General features: G+C 40.6%; 1 protein-coding gene across 3 annotated transcripts in view; it reads left to right on the top strand.

Annotated features, from left to right (window-relative positions):
* anks1b (ankyrin repeat and sterile alpha motif domain containing 1B) overlaps positions 1–21351 on the top strand; it is a 360504-nt gene extending 339153 nt beyond the window's left edge. For 2 of the 3 annotated variants that reach the window (XM_041780708.1, XM_041780710.1), the window contains 7 exons: positions 1056–1181; positions 8039–8110; positions 9827–9913; positions 11743–11880; positions 11966–12133; positions 19567–19658; positions 20827–21351. In XM_041780708.1, coding sequence (XP_041636642.1) covers positions 1056–1181; positions 8039–8110; positions 9827–9913; positions 11743–11880; positions 11966–12133; positions 19567–19658; positions 20827–20875 — 732 coding nt within the window. In that variant the 3' untranslated portion in view covers positions 20876–21351. The remainder of the gene's footprint in view (positions 1–1055; positions 1182–8038; positions 8111–9826; positions 9914–11742; positions 11881–11965; positions 12134–19566; positions 19659–20826) is intronic. The other variant, XM_041780709.1, reaches the window with a different exon arrangement.
* Positions 21352–23250: the final 1899 nt, after the last annotated feature.

Here is a 23250-nt window from a genome sequence, read left to right as displayed (position 1 = left end):
GCTGTGTTTTGATTCAGTATAATTAGGGCCTTTTTGCGAACCACGAAGCTTATCAGCACAGACTACCTCACACTTATGATTACCCCTGCTGAATCTTAAGTGTATGCGTGCGTCAGTGTGTATCCCCCTTTTTAGAAGCAACCCTCTGAGGTGTAATGATGAGTCAGCTTCTGCAGAATAGAGAGATAACTATTATAGGAAAGTTGAATTTCATTACCCCCATCCTTTGACTGTCTCTACCAGTTTCTTTCTCCCTCTGGCTGTTCTTCACCTTCTACTCTCCCTTTCTTTTGTGTGAGAAAAAAAACATGAAAATGTAGCAGCTGATCTTCTTTTACACATTTTCTTAGTAGTAAGTTATAGAAACTTTTAGCAACTAGAGATTTCAAGCAGAATCGGTAAGTTGGGTTGGAGTTTGTGGGAAAAAATGGTCGTAATAATCCGTCATAGCTGGAATCCACTGTTGATTTGGCCAATGCTTGTTTCCAAAGGCTTATTCCAGCCTGTTGATCCAACATCTCTGCCTCTAATCTTAAGATCTCACCTCCACAGAGCCTCACCAACCACCTCACAGGGATTACTCACACAAGCAAATGGATACAGAAAGACACATAAACACATGACCACAGGAAGACTGCATACCTCAACACACAAGAAAATCATCTGGTTTCATTTAGCAAAGAATGAAGGACCATAAAATGGGCCTAATTGTTATTTGTAGACATTTCAAAAGTATGCAGATAGGTTTTAGTTGTTTTCTTTGGGTTAGAGAGGGAAGATTATTGGGTGAGTGCGAGCTAAAGAGTGGGAACATTTGGAAGCAGAGCATAATTCATCCATGTTTAATTTCCTCTGCAATGTTCTCTGAAGTGTGTTCACTTTAAAGGCATGTTCATGTTCCATCAGGAAAGCTGTTGCATTATGAACTTACACACATTTGTCAAGCCAGCAACTTGTCAACATGAGATACACAGCACAAGCCTTGATGTCATGCAGCATCTTGTAATCTGGCGTGATCCTGTCGAGTCCTGATGTGTGATTGGTTGTTGTTCCAGGCAGGCGAGTGGTGCGAGCCGATCACGTTGCGTCCGCCCAACGAGGCCACCTCGTCCACCCCCGTCCAGTACTGGCAACATCACCCCGAGAAGCTCATCTTTCAGTCCTGTGACTACGAAGCCTATGTGAGTCCTATGTGGTCTTCTAACTCCTCTACCTTTGTGTATTCATAGGTCAGACATGTGGTAATGTATGAAGTAGGGTTGTACCATAATCCTGGCTCCAAGTACTGGGTAATGTCTCATTTTCAATCACCAAAAATTGCCAGCAAGGTCCTACACACTGTCTTAAATGCACAAATACATTAGAAATGTCTCAGTATCCTAATGTTGCCAGCATCAATCTGCAACTGAGATAGACTTGCCTTCTCTGTTCTCTGTAAGAAATAAAAACAAAATGTTTTCATGTTTATGAGATGCTTTAAAGGATGTCAGATACAGTATGCCAGTATTAGCCTTTGAAATGGATTTTGATTTATTTAAAACTGCTGTTAAAAAGTATTTGCCCACTTCCTGATTTTTTTTTTTTTTCCATATTTGTCACACTTCAATGTTGCAGATCATCAGAAAAAAATTTGATATTAGAAAAAAATACAAAATGAAGTTTTAAAATGATGAGTTCATTTATTAAAGAAAAAAGCCAACAAACCTACTTGACCCTATATGAAAAAGTAATCACACCCAGGTCTGGTCACTGCCAGACCTGCTGAATCAAGAGATCACTTCAATAGACCCTGTCTTACAAAGTAAGGTAGACTAAATATCTCAAAAAACAACCCATCATGGCGCCATCTAAAGAAATTCAAGAACAGATGAGAAACACAGCCAATGGAAATCTATCTGCCTGGAAAAGGTTACAAAGCCATTTGTAAGCCTTTGCAACCGTGATGAGAGCAATTACCCACAACAGAGGAAAACTGTGAACAGTGGTGAACCTTCCCTGGAGTGTCCAGCCAAGCTAAATTACCCCAAGAGCACATCAACAACTCATCCAGGAGGTCACAAAAGAACCAGAACAATATCTAAAGACCTGCAGGCTTCACTTGACTCAGTTAAGGTCAGTTTTCATCGTTCAACAATAAGAAGGAGACTGGGCAAAATTGGCACCCATGGGAGAGTTCCAAAGCCAAAACCCTGGAGAGACAAAAGTAGAACTTCTTGGCAGTTCATCTGGCGTAAAATTAACAGCATTTCATAAAAAGAACATCATACCAATGGTCAAACATGGTTGTAGTAGTGTGATGGTCTGGGGCTGCTTTGCCATTTCAGGACCGGACCGACCTGCCGTAATTGATGAAACCATGAATTCTGCTCTCTACAAGAAAATCCTGGAGGAGAATGTCTGGCCATCACATTGTGATCTCAAGCTCAATCACATTTAGTTTCTGCAGCAGGACAATGATCTGAAACACTCCAGCAAGTCCACATCTGAATGACTTAAGAAACAACATGAAGGTTTTGGAGTGGCCAAGTCAAAGTCCAGATCAAAGTCTAATTGAGATGCTGTAGCATGACTTTAAACAGGCTGTTCATGCTTGAAAATCCTCCAAAACAATTCTGCAAGGAGTGGGACAAATTTCCCCCACATCAGTGTTGAAGACTCACTGCTTCCTGTTGCTGCCACCAATGGCGGCACAACCAGTTATTAGATTTAGGGGACAACAACTTTTTCACATAGGGCCAGGTAGGTTTGGATGGCTTTTTCCCTTAATAAATGAAATCATCATTAAAAACTGCATTTTGTATTTATTATTTATCTTTGGTCATCTTTGTATATTGAAATTAGTTTGATACTCTGAAACATTTAAGTGTGACAAGTTTGCCAAAAATAAGAAATCAGGAAGGGGGCACTTTTTCATGCCACTGTAAAAAAGTAGAGTAGAATGTAAGTAAAATGTCCATGGATCCAAGATGGGGCATACAATTACAGGTTTCTCTTAATAAATTGTCAAAAACTGAAAGGGATTTTTTTCCATTCATAAGTACAGTGAGGCAGCAAACACTGAGAGGTGAAAACCAGAAATATCTAGTTGAAGTGCTTTAAAAATGCACTTAAGTAATTCATCAGTTATCTAAAACTTTATCAAAGTGGATGTGGCTCAAAGTTTACAAACCTCACCTTTCAGTGAGAAATACAGTCAGTTTTTCCCAGCACTTTGGTAAATTTAGACACTTGCCAGTTACATAAAAGGTGTTATATATCCAAGTTACCACGGATACAGCCTGCATCTCTGATTGGTTATAAGCTCAGCATCCAGACTGGAGTGATTATTTACAAAGAGCAGGTAAAACAGCACAGAAAAGCTATCTGAAATTCCATTGGCTCCTGTGAACAAAGAAGGAGAATGAGATATTTTGGAGTGGATGTGAGCTGGATGGTTAAGTAAGAGAGAGCAGGAAAAGCAGAGGAAAAACATGTTGGAGAGGGATCCAAAATTCAAGTCAAACAATTACAGCAGAGTAAAAGAGATTCAAACGTGATGTTAAAATCAAATATGAATGAGCTGTGAGACGAGAGGAGAAAAAGGCAGCGAATAAGAGATAAGAATCCAAAGATCTGTCAAAAAAAAAATCTTTACACTTTCATTTTTCTCACTTCAGAAGATTGATAGTAAAAGTGTGGACCATTAGGCTCCAGATAGAACTACACAGGCAGACAGAGGGGAACACACAACAGGAGGGCCATCAGGGGAAAATATAGAGGTGCTTTCATGGAGCCATTTATGACTACATCTCTAATGCCCACCATCCCAGGACAGCCAGCTCCAGAAAGTGAGATAAATGAGCTGGAGCCACAACAGAGGGAGGCACAGAGCACTCTGGATGAATATTGGCAAGCTGGAGGCAGATAGAGAGTGAAAAAGAATAAATGAGATGGATAAGACAGTGATGAGAGGAAGGAGAGGGGCGTATTGTGTTTGTTAATAAAGAAAAAGGAGGGGCAGTAATGAGCTGAAAAGATAGAATAAAAGATGTTGCACCACTGCTCTCATTTTCATCTCAGGCTCCAAATAAATACAGATTCTCCTCCACTGAAAGTGTCTGTTCATGCCATATAAACTTTATGAGTCTGCTTCAACCAAAGTTAAAATGTCAAGTTATTACAAATCCAAGTTCAGAAAGCCCTGCAGACATTTTAATATCATTATGACGCTTAAACATCATTAACAGTTGATATTATCTTAACACTGACTCTGAGCTTTTTTTTCTATTAAACTAAAAGCTTCTGCAGATACATCAAATGTTGAATATTAAGGAGCTCTGTCTGGTATTGAACTATAGCCTACTTTTCTCTTCTTCTTGACAACTGGTGATTTTTCTTTTCATTTTATAACAGGGTAATGGTTTATAAAGCTTTATAAGCAGCATTCTTATTCTTATGTATCTTTAAAAAGAGAGCTGTTTTGTTGTTCTCAGCTCTGCGTTCACACTGTCAGGACAGCACTCTCTTCAGCTTGTTTATATTCTGTTGAGACATGTTGACATGACAAAATGCAAATCATTATCATGTTGTTTTAGGATGTTAATTGGCACTCTATGGCTACTCTATCTGCCTCATAGAAATCTGAAAGTGAAACAGCAGGAGGGGTGAAGGAAATGTAGAGGCAGGAGGTGCGTCTGTAGAGTATTTGTTTTGGTCTATAAATCTGCTCTGAATTTTTCATAGCACCGCCCTGAGCCTGTATTGTCCCTTCTAAAATAATTCCCCACCTCTCTTTATTGAAACTTTAGACCCACAATGAACATTTTGGAGCTGCTTAGTTTAAGCTAAAACCATTCTGTCCATTTTAATGTGGAAGTAAAAAGTGAGAAAATATCACAAATGATAACATTTTAAGAATATGTTCACCTTTTCATACTTTTTAACTTTTAATGTTCTGGTTTATTACAGTACTTGCACTGCAAATGACTTTTTCTATCAGTCTTGGTTTAACTTAATATTAAGTACATATTTATATGTAATCAAACATATTATAATGTTAGCAATGATAGGAAGATGATGCCCTAAAGACAGCTGTATTTGGCATTGTCACCACTGCTACTATAGCAATGGTGCAGATATTAGCATGCTCCTTAAAGCACCACCATACATGAATATTCATCAAGCTGCTAGCTGCTGTTGTATTTCTATGTAACTGACATCTTAAATTTAATCTTGAACCTTTAACAGACTTGTGTATTTGTGTACACAAACTTAATGCTACAGAGACACAGTGGACCAGACAGCAGCTGGCCCTGTGTGCTGCTATAATGCAATTTCTAGGAGAAGTGCCAGACACCCTGCCATAACATCGATTTAAGACTGTTAGCTTGAATCAAGACAGAGTATTAACATGCCCACATGACCTCCTTCTGATCTGCCAGGGTCCAGACTCCCAAATTGAAAATATGAGCAGGTCACAGTTTTTAATGGATAAAAACTAACTCATCACGCAATGCTATCATCCAAAAACCACATCTAAGATTACTTCTGTGAAGTAGATATTCAACATTAAGAGTTATTTTTCTACAGTCACACAGATGGGGGAATATATCTCCTCTAATCCACTAAAAGCCTTGTTAGGGTCCTTCAGAGAGAATGAAGGTCCCTTAAATAAGCAGTGAGGTGGAGAAAGTCACACCCATTAAGTGCTCTTATGTCGACATAAACATTGTCCCTGTAAAACATTGTCACCATTAGCGGCTTCTTTATTAAATCAGAGTACGTGTGCAGACTGTCTGACCACAAAGTCTCCTCTAGTGACAGGGAGCTGCCACACACACTCAGACCTTAAAGTCCCTCCAGACGCTGCTCAAGGTGGATGTTATCACTGTTCTGTGTGCATTAATCAACATGAGTTACTATAGATGAATGTTAATGTGGAATACATTTATAAATCAAATTCAAAGTATAAATACTTTCAATTAGCGGCACAATGAGGTGTCGTCAAGTGATACTGCAGTTTAAATAAAAAATTCAACATTTTATCCCACTTCTAGTTTTGACATATACCTCGGCAAAAAGACCAATAAACAGCTCACATGTTCTCAAAAACAGCTTCAAAAGATGTTGATTTTCCTTTGAAGAAAGGCTGAAGTTCATTTTACTTCCTACATAAACTCCCACTTCATGCCACCCACAGCACCATGGGTGAGCACTCTGTTGGACAGGAATTAAGACCTGACCACGGTGTGTTGTATAAACCTGACAAGTTGCCACAAATACTTTAGTGTTAAATTGCGTGTGCAGTCAGTGGCAACATGAGTCAGGCTGTGTTGGAGCTTTGTTTATGTGAATACAGGCTTCAGTCATGTACTAGACAATAATGCTGTTAACATGAGTGTTTAGCTGCAGCTTTGTTGACTACATCTACTTAATCAGGGTTCAGCAGGGTCACTGCTGCTGCAATCTGTGACTATGTGAAAGCAGCTGTTAGCGGTGGCAACCTAGACAGGGGCAGCGGTGGTGGTGGAGACATTTGTGTCATCCTCAGTGACATTCTCTGCATCTTTGAGGTCATCAAAAGGATGTTCTGTTTATAGTAGTGATTTTTAGTCATCCTCATAATCGGGACCACAAGCAAGTCGGTGACTGTCACTGCTGCAAGACTCACTCATTCCTACCTGAGGATTATTTGTAGAATTCAGAATGAGTCACTTCTGCTGAGAGCTTTTACACCGAAGATTTTATCTCCATCTGTAAATGAATTAAAGCTGAATGAAAAAGCTACATTATTAACACTGCATCAACCCCTTTTTGCATTTAAATACAAAACTGTTCCTCCTTCAGGCTTCTTAAATGTGAGACTATGCTGCTGAAGGTGAACTAGAATTGAAAAAACAGTTATTAATGGTTATCTGTAGCAGTAAATCAAAGTAAGGACAGTCGCTCGGGAGCAGGGGTTCTTAACTGGTGGGTTGGGATGCCAAAGTGAGTTGTTGAGCTGTTTTTGTCGGCTGTGAATGTGGAATAAGGAAGCCCTCAAGGCCGGTTCAGACTACACAATTTTATTTTTAGTTTTTGGTCGTTCACGACTGCGCCATGTAAGACTATGCAATAAAACCTATTCTGTCGGGCTGACAGACTAACCACACTCCCGACAGCTTGCCATATGCTGAGGTCATCACTGTTTTTGTGACTGTGTTTGAGTTCACAGGCTGGCAGGGTTACTCGAGGGTATACTTCGACTAATAAATCATGTTATTATGGGTCAACAACACTAGCTTTCCCATCATAATATGCTAATTTCTTAAGCGCTCTAGAAGACCACCAAAATTTAGATTTGTTATGTGATGTACTTTTAACATTTTTTTTGTCCTGTTTCTTTGCTCAATCATATTTTTTTGCCAAACTGCAACCATAGTCATCAAATAAATCTGAGTGGTTTAAATGTTTTAGACATTTGGGTCGGTCTCTCACTGATGGATTCTGAAGCTCAACCAGTTGGGTACCACTACTCTAGGAACCTGATACTAACCTAGTGGTTTCTGTTGCATGGGATATATTTCACATCCATGCGGGAAACGTCCAATACAAAGTATATGGGAAGGACAGGACTTTTCAAACAATGTGATTGGATGAACATTTTGTCTGTCACATTCATTACAGGCTAATCAGAGTGACAAGACAATATAGGTTGTTTCCGTCCAGTTCAGTTTGGTACTGGATGGTTTGCGTTTTTTTGCATTTCCATTGTTAAAAGATGGAAAGGGTCCTAAAAAACACTACCTGTACTGTTCCATCTGTTTAAGGTGCATCTGACGTCACTGCCTGTTCTCCGACCTGACACAATCATTTCAGATGGGAGCTGAATGAAAAAGCTACATTAACAAGATCGATCAGTGTGCTGCCAGATTCTGGCCAATCATATGGCTTTGCAAGTTTACTTCTCTAAAGAGTCTTGCAGAAACTGGGAGGTTCTCAAGATTAGAAAATATATAGCTGTAAGCAAACTCAGGTATGTTTATTTATCTAACTATATGAATATTTTTTTTTTCCACAGTACCTGGGCTCCATGCTGGTGAAAGAGCTGAGAGGAACGGAGTCCACACAAGATGCCTGTGCCAAAATGAGGGTAAAGAACAGCCCAACACACTTTACTGACTTCTGTTCTGAAGGATTTATCTAATACTATTAACATCTAGAGTTGAGACGTTGGAACATAGCATCGTAGCTCTGCACATGGCTGTACGTGTGGCTTTATTATATAAATGTTTTCTCCACAAATTCTGAGTGGAGCTTTAAATCTGGGACACGGTCTCACAGTGTGAGTACCTCCCACTCACACTTAAACAAACTTGGAGTATCATGACAGTGGATTTACTGTATTGGAGGATTTATTTTTAATATCCTTGCCTGTGTGGCTTGATAGCTTCTGACCCGCCTTTTACCTCAACCAGCTTATTATCTCTTCCTCTTACTTTGTGTCACTCTGCTGCTCTCCCTTCTTCTTCTCCTCTGCTTCTATCTCCTTCTGCTCTCATGTCTTTTCTTCCTGCTTGCTCACTCTACATATTTTACAGTAACACTGACTCCCCTCTCTCCTCTGGCCCTCGGTTCACATCTCTCACTCTTATCCAGAGCTGCTGCAGTGTGAAGATCAATTTTAATATTCATGAGCAAATCTTCTGTTACTCTCCCCTCCTCCATCTTTTCTTCTCTGTGTTTATGTGTTGCACACGACAATGCTTCTTTCTTTTGCTTCTTTCACTGCATGAGACTCCTTTGCAGCACACTAAGTTCTTAATTAAGTGCAATGAGCAGCATGTCATATGGATCTGACTTTGATAACGGCGTGAAAATGTCTTCTTTCTGTACTCACACACCCTCCTTTCATCTGTCTCTCCATCTTTCCACTGAGGAGGTAGATGTGGATGCTTAAATCCCATCTCCACAGCCTCTAGCTGTGTATCAGCACCGCTTTTGTCAGCTTTTCTTCACTACCTGATCCTGACAAGGCCGAGCTGCAGCAGCATCACGCAGCGAGCAGGGAGGAAGAAACAGAACAAAGGAAAGAAACAGATATTCAAAGGAAAGCAGAGAGTAAATTTTACTATTCAGTGTGAGGAAGACAGGAGAGATGGGGACCGGAGGATATACGGATACCATGAGATTTTAATGACAGGTGATAAAAGATAATAAGATATACAAAGAAAGCAGGAGAGGTACTCATCTGACGTCTATTGATCTGAATAAATTAAATCTGCAGCAGGCAGGATGACAGCTCAGAGGGAGACGCCAACATTGGTGTAAATCATGCAGTTCTCTCAGGCACATCTCTGCATAATGAGCATTCATATAGGTTACTGAGGCACGTTAATGTGTCAATATGTAATTAACAAGGAGAGGGAGGATGTCTCAGAGACTGTTGTGGCTCACAAGCTCCTGGACTGAAGATTAGCATTCAACATGGTATAGCACAGTAATTCAGAAGCAGATCTTTCTGCCTAACAACCCTCAAACTTTGGAGAAAATTAGCCTCTGTGATCGAGGGTGAAGTGATTGAAAATCTGTTTCGCCTATCAATTGCTATTATTCTACTTTTGCATCCGTTTTTGGTATTTTACATACACGCATGTATACACTGAGAGCACTGATCACGATCTGTAACATCTAAATTCATGACTGTGGGACCAATTCCAGTTTTCCAGTGTGGGTGATCAAAAGTTAAATGTATTAAGTTTTTCTTCCATCACTTCAGCCACTGATTGCAGTGTTTCCTGCCTAAAAGTCATTACTGCCTCTCTCCTCTCTTCTCCCTCTCCTTTTTTGCTCTCTCGTGCGCTCCAAGAAGTCGACAGAACAGATGAAGAAAGTGCCGACCATCGTGCTCTCTGTGTCCTACAAGGGAGTGAAGTTCATAGACGCCACAAATAAGGTAACACTCGCTGCTCACTTCCTGCTCTAAATAACACATCAAAGGTCAGTCTTTGAACTGGAGTGGCATTCAGATGTGTCAGAAATGGACGGCTGCTTCTGCTGCAGACTGACAGGTTTCAAACTGTGGTGTAAAAATCAATAATATGTGAAAAGAACGCAAAGAGGTGATACTCAGTATGCAATAGATGAGCTTGATGTTAAGAAAAATCAATAACAGCCTACACAGTTCAACAGGTTTAAATATTTATAAAGTTCATAAGAAGCTCAGACTTGTGGATTTATTATGATAAAGAAAGTAGTTTTACACAGTTTATTAGCACTTGTCCAGAGTAAGAGTGGAGTAAAGGCTGGTGCCAGTGTGAATGAGCTTTTCATTTGAAAGAAAGAAGTGATTCTAAGAGTGAATTAGTAATTTGTTTTAGCAAATATCTGTTCCAATTTTACGTGTACACACTTCAGCATTTCTCACCAAAGTGTCAGTTATTCCTCTCAGGTACTGATTTTAGAGTTTCTGTCTAAAAACACCTGGTATCTACTCTCTCAGCTGCAAAAAAAATCCTGGCACAATGAGAAGCTATTTTGATTTTAATAAACAATATTCACTTTATCTATTTCTATTGTTTTTTCATTGTATTTGTCCCATCTGCCCTTACCAACACTGTTTAATGTGAGTCATATCATTTACTTCTCTTGAATCTGCAGAACAAAGATACAGAAAGAAATGTGTTAATACCTCCTTTAGTATGTTCATCAGCAAGGGCACCTATGAAGGGGATAAAGGGGAGAGCTTTCTAACACCCAGTCAAATGTGGGGCCCAAGGAGGTCAGCAAAACTAAGGTCCATTGTAAAATCAAGCTGGATAAAATCAAAATGGCTGGATACATTTGTACAAAGGGTTTAAAGAGTGGCTAAAAACGGGCTTAACAAAAGTAATATAAATAAGCAAAACAGTGGTGAAAATGGGTTAAAAGGTGGGACACAAAAATAATTTTGACATCAGAACCCAACAACAGCTTGACACTTTTAAACTCCAAAATGAATTGACTGCTAGCCAGGACACTAGCACCATTGCTACTGATCCAAAACGCATGCACTGATACGATCCATAAATCACAACTAGAGAGGGTCCACTCTCTAGGTTTGTCAGGGGTCCAACCAAATAATGTGGGTGGGCCTGTTCATCTTTTGTTGCTTACAGAAGTTTTAGATCCTGATATCACATATACCTGATGAAATGCACTTAATGATAAGAAATAATATTGAGAGATTGTTTAAGAATATACGGCAGAATTAAAAGGGAAATACAAAGAGACAACTGCTATGCCTGGAGTCACCTCTCCAGGGTATTTTACAAAAGAAGTAAATCTCATTCACTCTCTCCTGAGTTTATCTTCAGTTCCAGTCAGAAGTCAATAAACAGTCAATAAGCTGATAACGTTGTTAATAATCAAAGACAAGATAATACCGTCCAATGTGAAACAATATTGCTCTCCCAACGTCAGCCCTCACTGAAAACTTTCTCCTGCTCTATAATTCATAGCACTGAGACGTGCTTTAATTAACCCAACACAAAGTCTGAGTGCTCAGTCTGCAGTGACATTACCAGAGGACAAATTCCACCTCAGTGACTCCAGAAAAGTCTCAAACCAAAAATGTGCAGCAGTGATTATGGTTTTGGGATATGTATGAAACAGGATAAATAATAAATCAGATTTGTTTTTCTGTGAAATGGCTCAGTGGAGATAATCAACAATCTCTCTGCTCCTCTTTATCTTTCCGCCTGTTTTTCTCCTCTCCTCTCTCTTTATCCTTTTCTCTCCCCGCAGAACATCATAGCAGAACATGAGATTCGTAACATCTCGTGTGCAGCTCAGGATCCAGAGGATCTGTCTACATTTGCCTACATCACCAAAGACCTCAAGTCCAGTCACCACTACTGCCACGTCTTCACTGCTTTTGACGTGGTCAGTGCTGAAACATTTGCTCATTCACAAAGCCTTAAACATCACACTTTTTTCTCACTCTCAAATGCCTTTATCCTCGTATCAGAACCTGGCGTACGAGATCATCCTGACACTGGGCCAGGCCTTCGAGGTGGCCTACCAGCTGGCTCTGCAGGCCAGGAAGAGTGGCCACGGATCGTCCACACTGCCAGAGAGCTTTGACAGCAAGCCCAGCAAGCCCGTCCCCAAACCTCGGGTCAACATCCGCAAATCTGTAAGCATCACCACCGCTAAACAGCATCATCGTTGAAGGGAAGATCCATCCTAAAATGGCATTTTCGACTCCAGTTTTTAAGAATCTGAATCTGAAACTCCTGTTCCTCTTGAGAATTTGCCTCTTTCTTTGTTGATTGATCTTTATTCAATCCCATCCTTTCTGATTTATTTTTAGTTATCACAGGATTTAGATGCTTTTTCCCTCTTTTTTGTAAGAAGAACTTTGTTTTAAGATGGATTCTTCCCCTCACTAACTTAAAATATCACCTTTTAAGTCTTGAACTCAATTGTAGCTGTTCTATATCTGCTTCAAATCAAACCTAACCAGCATCACCCTAGCTCTGTCCCATATTCACTGAATTCTGTCCGACATTTCCATCTCTCTGCTCTGATTCGTCCTGGTCCCACATCCCTGATCAGTAACATCATTTTCAACTTTGAGTCTGGTTTAGTGAGTTTAGTGAGTGTGAAGGCGTCGGCCCACTGGACAGTGTGGCAGAGGTGTAGCAGAATATTTGATCTGTTAAGCATCCATTCGTTTTTGTTGTCCCTGCAGTCTCTTACACAGCAGGCTGATTGATGGGGCTGGTTTGCATTGGGCTCCAGGGAGGTTTGGTGGCTCGCCTCAGTCTGTAGGTTTGTGTGGGAATGTGTGTGTATGTCTATGTGTGTGTGTGCAAGAAGAAAAGATTCCACATGTTGTAGACTCCTGCATTTAGAGGCACTGCATGCAAAATGTCAGTCATGAGAACCTCATTAAAAATTAAGGCAACTCTTGATGTATTTGAGCAATAACAGCAGCTGCTTCATGAAGTACTCTTTTGCAGGTTGACTGTTGTTAGTTCATGACCAGACTTACTGAGATTCACAATTTACTTTAAAAGGTTTGATTAAATCCGAAGGGATTAGTGCATCAAGTTATTTATTTTAGCACTGATTCAGCAACGTTTGCATTTAGAGATATTTAGGCTGTTTATGTGGGTGCAAGGTGCTCTATATTTAAAGCAACCATATGTAAGTTTTTCCTCCTTAAGCTAGGAAAAAGCTCACAGTAAACCTTTGACTGAGAATCGTATCTACCCCATTACCACAGAGAACCCTGGTCCATTTTTCATACATTTTTCCAACTGATAGTACGGCCTAACTGAATCCATCCAAGCAGCAATCCAACAGAGCGCCCTGCACCACCAACCTCTGTTGAAATCTGTTTTTGGAATTGAGGAGTCTCTTCATTAAAACCTAAACTCATATGGTGTAAGTACTAAACAGTTAACCAACATTTAGTTTTCACAAGTGAATTTCACATATTGAATATAGAAAAGATGTTAAACGACCAAGCTACACGAAAAGCCTTTTGGAAAAACCAATGCAGCATGAGGCCAGAAGGCATTGGCCCTTTAAAACAGCCTTTTCTCTCTCAATATGTAAAATTTATCCACAGAATTCAATGTTGGTTTACTTTTTAGTACCTACAGCTTGTGCAGTTTAGTTTCTAATGAAAAGACATCACCTCAATTTAAAAAGATAGTAGACATATTAGGGATAAGTACTGAAAACCAGTACCAACACATCTGATACCTACCAGACCAAATTACAACACAGATTTTGATACCCAATGAAAGGCAAGAAATACATTACAGAATTTGTGGGATTTTTGTTTTAGGTTACACCTTTTATATCCAATGTTTATGACACTCAGACAGCTTTTATTCTCCTGCTGACTTTCAACATGTTTTTTTCCCCTCAAAAGTACTGTTCAGGCACCATATAAGAAGTATTGATTTAGTATCGATATTGGAATAAACCTAAACAATACCTAACCCTAAAGGCCGGCTCAGACTACACTATTGTTTTGGTTGATCACGACAGCACCATGTCAGACTATGCAACAAAAATCTTGTCCCATCTTGGCTGACAACGTGGCCACACTACAAGAGTGATCCTGACCGCTCACCGTATGCTGACATCACCACTGTCTCCACAACTGAGTGCGAGTTCCCTTTCTTTCAGCCTCTTCATTACTCGCAGTGATGACACAAAATTCCTCCATACTGCTGATATTAAGCCTTTGGTTAACCAGGAAAACCTCACGTAGATTAAAATTCTGCTTTACGAGAAAGCTCTGGTCAAACTTTCCCACTTTCCCTGCATAGTCCCCAGCAATACTGAGCACGCGCAGAGATAGATTTGCTTTGACATCATCGTGCTTACATAATTAGCCATGTGCTTGCCGTCTGAGGAGATAAACAACCCCAGCACCGCAGGACAGTGGGTGTAGTAAGATTTGGCAACTTTTAGTTTATATTAACGCATTCTCGCAACATATCTTCTAGATTACACAAAATATAAAAAGCAAGTATTCAGCATTGGTCATTTGCATGTTTTCTGCCAGACATTTTGACTGGTTTTATTTTTATCTGCCAGACTTCTGCCCTTTTTACCGGCCAACGACCGACAAATGCCGGCTAACGGAAACTCAGGCTTAGCAGCCCCATGTTGTCAATGGTACGATCTTGGTTACATAACAACATACAACTATGAGGTTCATAGTCGAATCAGACTCCTCTGAATTGAATCGTCGAATCGCCAACTATTCCGGGTCACCCCTACTTCAAACCCACTGTTGTCAACACATGAATGTTATCAGTGAGGAAAAGGCACGGCACTACTGTATGTTTACGACAGTTCAGCTACACTCACTCAAGTTCAGGTTGTTCCTTAAGTTAAAGGTTATTAATTTAATAGATGTCTAGTGACTACCCACAATGCTTTAATGTTTGCCCATCATGAATCCAGTGTTTGCTGACATAAAGATGGACTTAAATTAAAAACTAATCAAACAGGGCTATATCAACCACCCCTTTTGATATTTCTTATCAAAATTGATACATTTTGTGTTCATCAAGGCATCTTCTTGAGATTTAATAAAGACACTGAACACATTTTGTAGACATAAAATAAGTCTTGTTTATTCTAGACAGAGCATAGTTTTGAACTGTTTCAACAATGAGCTCTATTAAATGTTTTTGCCAAATGCTACACTTTCTGGAGAGTTACTGCTACCTCCCAGGGAAACAGTGTAACTGGTGTTGTCCAGCAGACCAACAAAAACAAAGTCTCCAACAAGACTCTTAAAAAGGCCTTCAGAGTTATTTAACAGTTGTCATAACAGAGTCGAACAAAGCATTGCCACTGAAATCTAGTCCTAGTTTAGTGATATCAGATACTCGTGTCCCACATTCTGTTATGGTTTCTGTCTGTGTAAAAGTGTGCGACCTTTCATCATATCATCTCCAACTCCAGCGTCACAAAGTCTGTCTGTAAACCTGTCAACCTCCCATTAACCCCTGCCAGGGCTTTAAATAGTCCCACTAACCCATTCTGCACACTTTCCCTCCTCCACTGCCACATTTGAGTGGCACAGCAGCATGTGTGGAGCGCCCAGTATAGAGTTACAGTGGCCGCTATATCAGTGTGCCTGGACCACATTTAAGTCCATTTACATACTGTGAGTCATGGAAGAGAGAGATGGTGATGGAGAAGAATCAACAGCTCACTTTCTAAAGTTGGAGAGTGATGTGAGACAGTGAAGAAAGACAGTGTTGAGAGGAAAGAGTTAAAAAGAGCACATGCAGTATTTGTGTGGTCCTATATCTTCAGAGATGATGGACGATGGCATGTGAACACACAATCTGCTGACTGGGCGACCATTACATTAACCATTAATTGCCTTTTTCCTCCCTGTGTTCATGTGTGTGTGGAATTGTGTGTGTGGTTAATGGCTTGTGATGTACAGCGGGGCAAAGATGCTGCAGGATTCACTTAATATTCCTGCCACCTGCCAGCCATAATCTCCATCCTGCAGCACCTCTCGAGCCCCTGTGCTTTAAAATACTGTTGCTTTGTTTTCACTGCCCACTCGCATCTGCTTCTCCACTCCCCACCATTATCCTTTTTATCGTGTGTGTTTTGAGAGCACATCTGCTTATGAATCTCTAACAAACTTCCGCTTAACCTCATTAGAATGAGAGGGTCTGATGTCTCTCTCTTGTCTGCGATCATCGGTTATTCACTATAACCAAAGTGTAGTTTCAAATGGAATTCAAATAAATAACCTGTACCCTGTACAATCTAGCTTTGGAACTTTGTGTCTTACAAGTAGTGAACAAGACTGGCAGTGAAGTCCTGACTTAGACCTAAAGCTGTCTCACCTCATTTGCTGGATTTTTCAAGACTTAGATCTAACCTCCATAATTTTGATACTAGTCTGTCTTGTGGAGATCTTTTTGCAGAGTGTGGTTTTGCAGTTGTTGTAATTATGTGTATCTTCCTGAGAGTGTGCAGGAGTTGCTATGTAAATGTGGCGTAACATCACTTATTCTCGCTTTAGTTCTTCTGTTTTGCAGTAACGCTGCTGTCCCACACTGTTGCCAGGGCAATAATTTTGCTGCCTTGTTGTTGCTATGGTTTTGGAGTGGTGTTGCCTTTTCCTGTTGCCGTGCAGCTGCTCTGTCGTTGCAGTGGTTTTTGCCGTGCTGCTGTCTTGTTCTTTTGGTGTTGGGTGTTGCTGAGCAGGCCTTCTTTGACCTCTATATGACCTCTGCCCCTGTAGGTGATCATGCCCCCCGCCAGCCGCTGGTCACTGGGTCACATTTACACCCCTCACCGGCCTCCTCTCCACCCTCCTCTTCCTCCCCCTCGACTCTTCCATCTTCCTCACAAAGCTCAGTCACAGGTCTTCCACGCTTTTCCTTCTCTTATCCTTTATTTCCACATGATTTTTCTTTTAGTAGAGGAGAACGCGTCATTTGTAAGTGCTTCCATCTTTATTCTGTTGCTTGGACTGAACTGACTGCATCCTTGTGTTGTGTGTTTGCAGTGACTGTATGTCTGATAGTCAGTTACTACCTCTATTCCCATACCATCAGTTTAAAGTAAGTCATGACTATTCAGCCGGTATAGCAAAACCAACCCATTTCATTTGGCTAACAGAGCTTCAAGTTGACATTCTCTTCATTACTTCTGAATTTTCGTGTGACTTATCAACATTGGGTCTCAACCAATACTGAGTTTTGATTGTTGGACATTGGTAGACATAAAGCAAAACATGAACGCACCTGGTAATGCTTTATGATACAATGCAGTATGACACACTTAGTTGTCTTGGTGATTTCTGTCTTGACTTAAAGAGAACACCCAAATCCAAAGATCAACGTTGTTCGACACTTGTTTCAGAGGGGAGCAGAGCTCTCAACTGACCACCAACTGGAGGTGAGTTTGATAAGACGGAATGAGAGGCCTCCTCAGTTTTCAGTGCTGGTAGCGTTACTTTTAAAACTAACTCGTTAGATTACCGTGTTTGTGCTGAAAATTTCAGTAGTGCGTTACCTACTGATAAAATAAACATTAGAGTACTTTCGCATTACCAGATATTAAAACCCTTTAACCACTCATTCCACTTGTTAGTTCTAAAATCAGCATGTATAACGAGGGCACATCTTCCCTTGAATGTGTCAGCTCTACTGTCTTTGTATAGCCCAATTTACAGCCCATAATCTGTAATTCTTCAGCCTAATAACTCCACTAACTGATGAAACAAACCTTTACAGCTCACAGTCTGACAACAACTGGGCAGAGGTATACAGAATTACACAAATGCTGTGCATAAAATGCATAATTGCAACAGCTGCACAGCTGACTTAATGCAAACAAAACAGGATCCTCTAAACTTGCATTTCCCCATCATGTTGTTACTGTCCCTTTCTTTCAAAAATGTAGCAAAATGGGGATAATTCCACAATACTGTCCTCTTTGCCATCTCTTTGGATCAATAAGCAAGCGATGCACGTGTACTGACACAGCTGTGCTTACCTTCCGCTGGCATGCTGCTACATGCCAAGGTGCATACAGGAAAGAAGAGGGACAAACAGTGCAGATGCTGATAGAATGAGGAGCTTCTTTTGTCTGTTCTCTGTTTTTTGTGGCCACAAATGAAAAGAAGGAAATGGAGGATTTTTCTTTCAGTAACATTACTTTTGTGACTGGACCTACTAACTTGACCAGCTGCCAATGAATCCCAGCACAGCAGAAAAAAACTGCATGGAGAGATGAACACTTGGAATGAGCTTTCACACCTGGAAAGTTTTCCCTCCGATACATGGTTTCTCACCCATCTACATCTTCATCTTGCACACAAGGGATTGAATATTTAAAGGGTCATCTGAAAATGACTGCATTATGAGTGCACACAGTGTGCCAGGAAATGATTCAAATGTGTGAAGTGCAGTAGACTCCCTTTGCATAAAGCATGTTCAGTGTCAGCTTGGATGACGATGTTGCTATCCTCTGAAGGTCTGCACAGCCTCATCACACACTGAGTATCCTTGCAGCATTACATAATTTTCCTTGTGTCTGTCTCCTCCACAGAACATTAAGACATGGTCTTGTTGTAAAGCTTACACTGAAGGCAGCCGTGTATTTTAGCTGCTGTTTGTGGCTGATGAGTTTCAGACTGAGGTGATGCTCCCAACAAGTTCTTCACTAAGCATGATGGTGTGAGCTGCTGTGAGATCAAAAATGTGTTAGTCCCTAATCCTATAACCTCATAACAAGATTATAAGGCCTTGTCACGGATGTGTGAGAGGGAGAGGATGGAGAACTGGATTAATAAGAGAGTTAGTTTCTGTATTGTTGCTGTGCTAGTGTGCTGAGAGAAGATAAGAGCGGCACTGCTCTTTCAGAGCAGCAGAACTCTGAGATTACTCTATTACTTCAGAGAGGAATTTCTACAGTTTTTTAAGTATAAAATTATTTTGGTTGTATTTAATATGTTTTCACCACATAAATTTACCATTAAGAGGGCTAGGAGAGAATATAATTAGCTTTCTGTTATAGAAAAAGTAGCCCTTACAGTTGACTCCTTCCCCCCAAACAAACTTAAAATCAACCAACAGATTGGAGGAAAACACCCTAAGCAACAAATCCAAGCCACTTGATTGGCTGCCTTTGGTTTGTTTCTCAGCTTTGAAGGCACAGTGGCTTCACAGTGTTAGCTGAAGTAGGACTCAATAGAGCTTTATAAAAGTATATCATAATTTCACAGTTCTGTTAGGACTGAGTTCTTGTCCGTGTTCTCTGTTCTGATTTCTCATCTGTAATCTGTAGCTCATCTCCTTACATTTGGGTTATGTATTACATTTTAAATACCTTTCTCTCATCTCAATGATTCTTCTGTCCCTCTGTCATATTCACTGAAAAAAATTAACATTAAATTCTGTCACAAAACGACCCAGCAGACTGCATAGTGCTGATTTTAACAAAAACTGCTGTAGTGTTTGCAAACAATCGTGAAGTATTCTTAAACTGAGATCACTCAGGTGATTGGGCGTATTCAGGCTGTTTTCTTACATTCTCTCTCCTCTGTCTACTCAGATGGAGCAGCCGTCCATGGACCCCAAGGGCCACGCCAACGTGCCGTGGATTGTGGAGCCGGGTCAGGAGGCCAAGAGAGGAGTCAACACCAAGTACGAGACCACTATTTTCTAACATACACCCGCCTTGTCCACTCCTGTGTGTGTGTGCCTTTCAGAGGTTGCCCTGTACTGGGGCCCCGCCCCGGAGTTGGGCACGAGCGACGCACGCCGCCGCGTCACCTCACCGGCTGAAAAATAGACAAAACATCCCGCCCCGCCCCGTTAGCCGAGCCTGTCCACTGCATGATGACGTTTGGCGCTGCGCTGTCTCTACTTTTTCCTTGTCTCTTTCTTTAGTTTTGCTCTACCCCTCTTTGGCCCGGGCCCCTTCTCCTGCCTGCAGGGCTGGCGCATGACTTTTGACCCCAGGGCTGTGGTGCACTTCTGTCTCCACCTGTAGGGGAAATGGTCAGCTAGTTTTTTCAGCTCTGTGTCGGTCAGTCAATGAACAACCAGTTGGTTGTTTTGCTTTCAGCTTCTTGTTTCTTCTTTTTTTTTTTTTTTCCTGTTAATGGGTGTAACCATTTGGCTTCGTCTCTCTCCTCCTTTTATCTCCTCTAACTGCCTCCATCCCTCGCTTTTCACTGCATTTCAGCCCCTTTGTACAACTTTCCCTGACAATTTGAATGACATTTTTAACCAGAGTACTGCTAAGCGCTGTGACAGTGTTCTAGCTGTCTGATGAGCCCTGTGTGGGAGCTGACAATGAGGGGGCTGTTGTCAAAACATGACAACTGGAGGAAAGTTCAGACTTTATAGACATTTTTAAACCAAACAGGAGAGCTGAATTACTGGAGAGGTGATGTAGCACAGTCTAACTTTGACTCAAACTGGTTCATCCAGCAGGCTACTAGAATGTATTTCAACTTTTTGATTCTTTCTATCAGATTATTTTTTTGAGAATACTTAGAAACTTGTGAATTTCTTTGACAACTTCAAACTTGACCTTTAACACAGGAAGAAGTAGGTGTTTTTTTTTCTTTTATAGCACCTTCATCAGCACATACGTGTGTAAATGTTTAGAAATATTTTATCCACATGGATTTTCCCCCCGGCCATAAACGTTATTTTATAAGGGGAAAAAAAAACATGTATGTAAAAGGTTTAGCATGTGGCTTGTGAGACGCATGGTGGCCATTTTGGATTTGCTGAGCAGGGGGGCCGGTGGAGAGGCGGGGTGTGAGGGCTCTCTCGATAAGTGATGTCATCTCATTTGCAGGGCAATGCCGGACGCTCATGTCTATTACTGTGGAATGCAAAGAATGTAGCCAGCCCTAAACACGGACCTTGTCACACATACAATGCAAAATGGACTACAAAGGATCCTCTTGCTCACTTTGCAAAGGACTACAAACATGGACGCCACTCCACAGTGTTTAAGGTTGACTACAAAATTTAAACATTCATCCACATGATACACGACACAGTTAAACATATTAGAAACATACATAACCAGTGTACACTAACAGGACTGCATAATGACAGAAGACTGTCTGCTTTGAATGTACTCTTGTTTGAAAGCAGCCTCAACTTTCTTCAACTACAACAGGATCTGTTTAAAGCGCCCAGCAGGGAGGTGTGGCCTGTGAACATTTGGGCGGGCACAGGGTCTCTGTGGTAACAGGGCATCTGTTGGGCTCACTAAAAGGCATCACTGGGCATGTGTCAGTGTTGGAATGGGCATGGGCTTAAGGACGTCTGGCCGGCTCTTTTAACCTTTTTTTTTTTTTTTTTTTTTTTCTTTAAAGTCAGAAAATAATACAGAGATATATGCACAAGCGTGTAAATGTGATTGGACTAGCTACAACACGCTCAAGATGCAACAGGTGTGTTTATCAGGACGAATGATGAACTTGTGTGAACAAACTGCATCTGGCGTTTAAAAAAAGTATTCTATTGGTATTGCCCGACATTTTAATGTTTAATATGAGAGTATTATATTACCATGATGATTATGATTATTCTTGTGCAATTCTTGTCTACTGTTGTCTTAATGTTACATTATTTTTCTATGATATGACGAGATAAAAAACCATGGGCTTGAGAATGATGGCCATCCTTTAAAAAAATCTGAAACTAGATGATCATATGTGTACTCAGAGAGTGAATGTTGCAGGTGGCTCGCTAACTCCTGTCAGGTCAAACCCTCCATCATTTCTCATGGGGCTCTACTCTTATCTAGCAGATGTACTATTTTAAACGCAGTATTACTGTATTATTTGGATGAGACATTATCCAATTATAAATGTACATAGATATTTTGCCAACTCATTGTTCATACATGTAATGTAAAAGAGAAAAGAATAAAGGATTTGCAGTACATGGCACTGGAAACAAGGTACCAAAATAAAGGTTGGAAATTTAAAAAAAAGTGTTAGATTGTAGAGATTGTATTTTGAGTGAAAACTGAAATGGAGTATTTGGTGACATCACTGCTGACCAACTTATGTATATAGGCTTGGGCTTCCAGCACACTGATTTTTGTAATTTTGGCCATTATTTATATCCTTGTAAAGCACATGGAATAAAATATGACTTGTAAAACCATTATTTATCCTTGGGATAAACTTGTCATGAGTTGTCTTTCATTGTTCACACTTCACAAAAGGTTTATCAGCGTCTGTTGAGAGAATTTGTACACTTCTGAAAAGTTTAAATGTTACAACCACCTGTGTTGTTTATATTGTTTTGGCAGTCAGATTTATTTGTAATGATAAAATTGTTCTTGCCAAAGTAATTGCAGAAATCTGGGAACACAACAAGCTTAGTAAATGGGCCAGGAGCAATCAGACAGGCAGTAAATGAGCCAAATGTTCAGTCACAGTATCCAATATGAATGCACCTAAAATACTGAACACAAAAAATCAGGGTTTATTAGGCTAAGGCAGGAACAACCTGTCCAGATGACCCCTGTATGCAGCACCTAATTTTACCTTTCATGGTTGACCTGGGCTGATTCTGTGCCTGCCAAATGTCAGTAACATACTTAGCGTGTACAATCATTTGATCAGAAAGGATGGCTGAAAGTTATGTTTTCAAGATTTTCTGGGAAACCTGCAATGGCTATGCTAATATGGCTGCATTTACGTACATCATCAACAAAGATAATCCTATCTTAGTCATATGTTGTCATCTACAAGCAAAAAACCTTAAATTCAGTCAGGAACACTCAGTTTTACTACAGTTTTACTTGGCGGGAAGGCTCTGCTCTGCTGGGTTAGTCAAGCAGCATGGTTGGACTTCCCAGGGAGCACACAGCTAGAAACCCCCATATAGATAGATACATTTATGACAATATGTATTGAATACAATAAAATTAGCTCAAAAGTAGGCATAAATCTGAATGAGGGTGCATCAAGCTTTATGCTATAAAGGAGGAGGCTGGGATGGAGGAGAAGTTTTGCCAGCAGCAGCATGGTACATCAGCATTAATGCAAGCAGGGATTAGTGAGAAGTACATCATGTTTAAATACACTGCTGTGTTGAGAGAAAGAGCTGTGATTGGTTGTGGGAGCTGGGACGCAGTGTAAGGCACTGAAACATGTCTCATACCTCATGTTGGATCCAGAGGCAGACCTCTCTAACTGCTCCAGAGTTCATCCTTCAGCACATTGGACAGCACCTTAACAATAAGGCACATCAG

The sequence above is a fragment of the Cheilinus undulatus genome, linkage group 23, assembly GCF_018320785.1.
Source record: "Cheilinus undulatus linkage group 23, ASM1832078v1, whole genome shotgun sequence".
NCBI classification, from domain to species: Eukaryota; Metazoa; Chordata; class Actinopteri; order Labriformes; family Labridae; genus Cheilinus; species Cheilinus undulatus.
The sequence above is the reverse complement of the archived record's forward strand: the minus strand, read 5'-3'. Positions and strand labels throughout refer to the sequence as shown.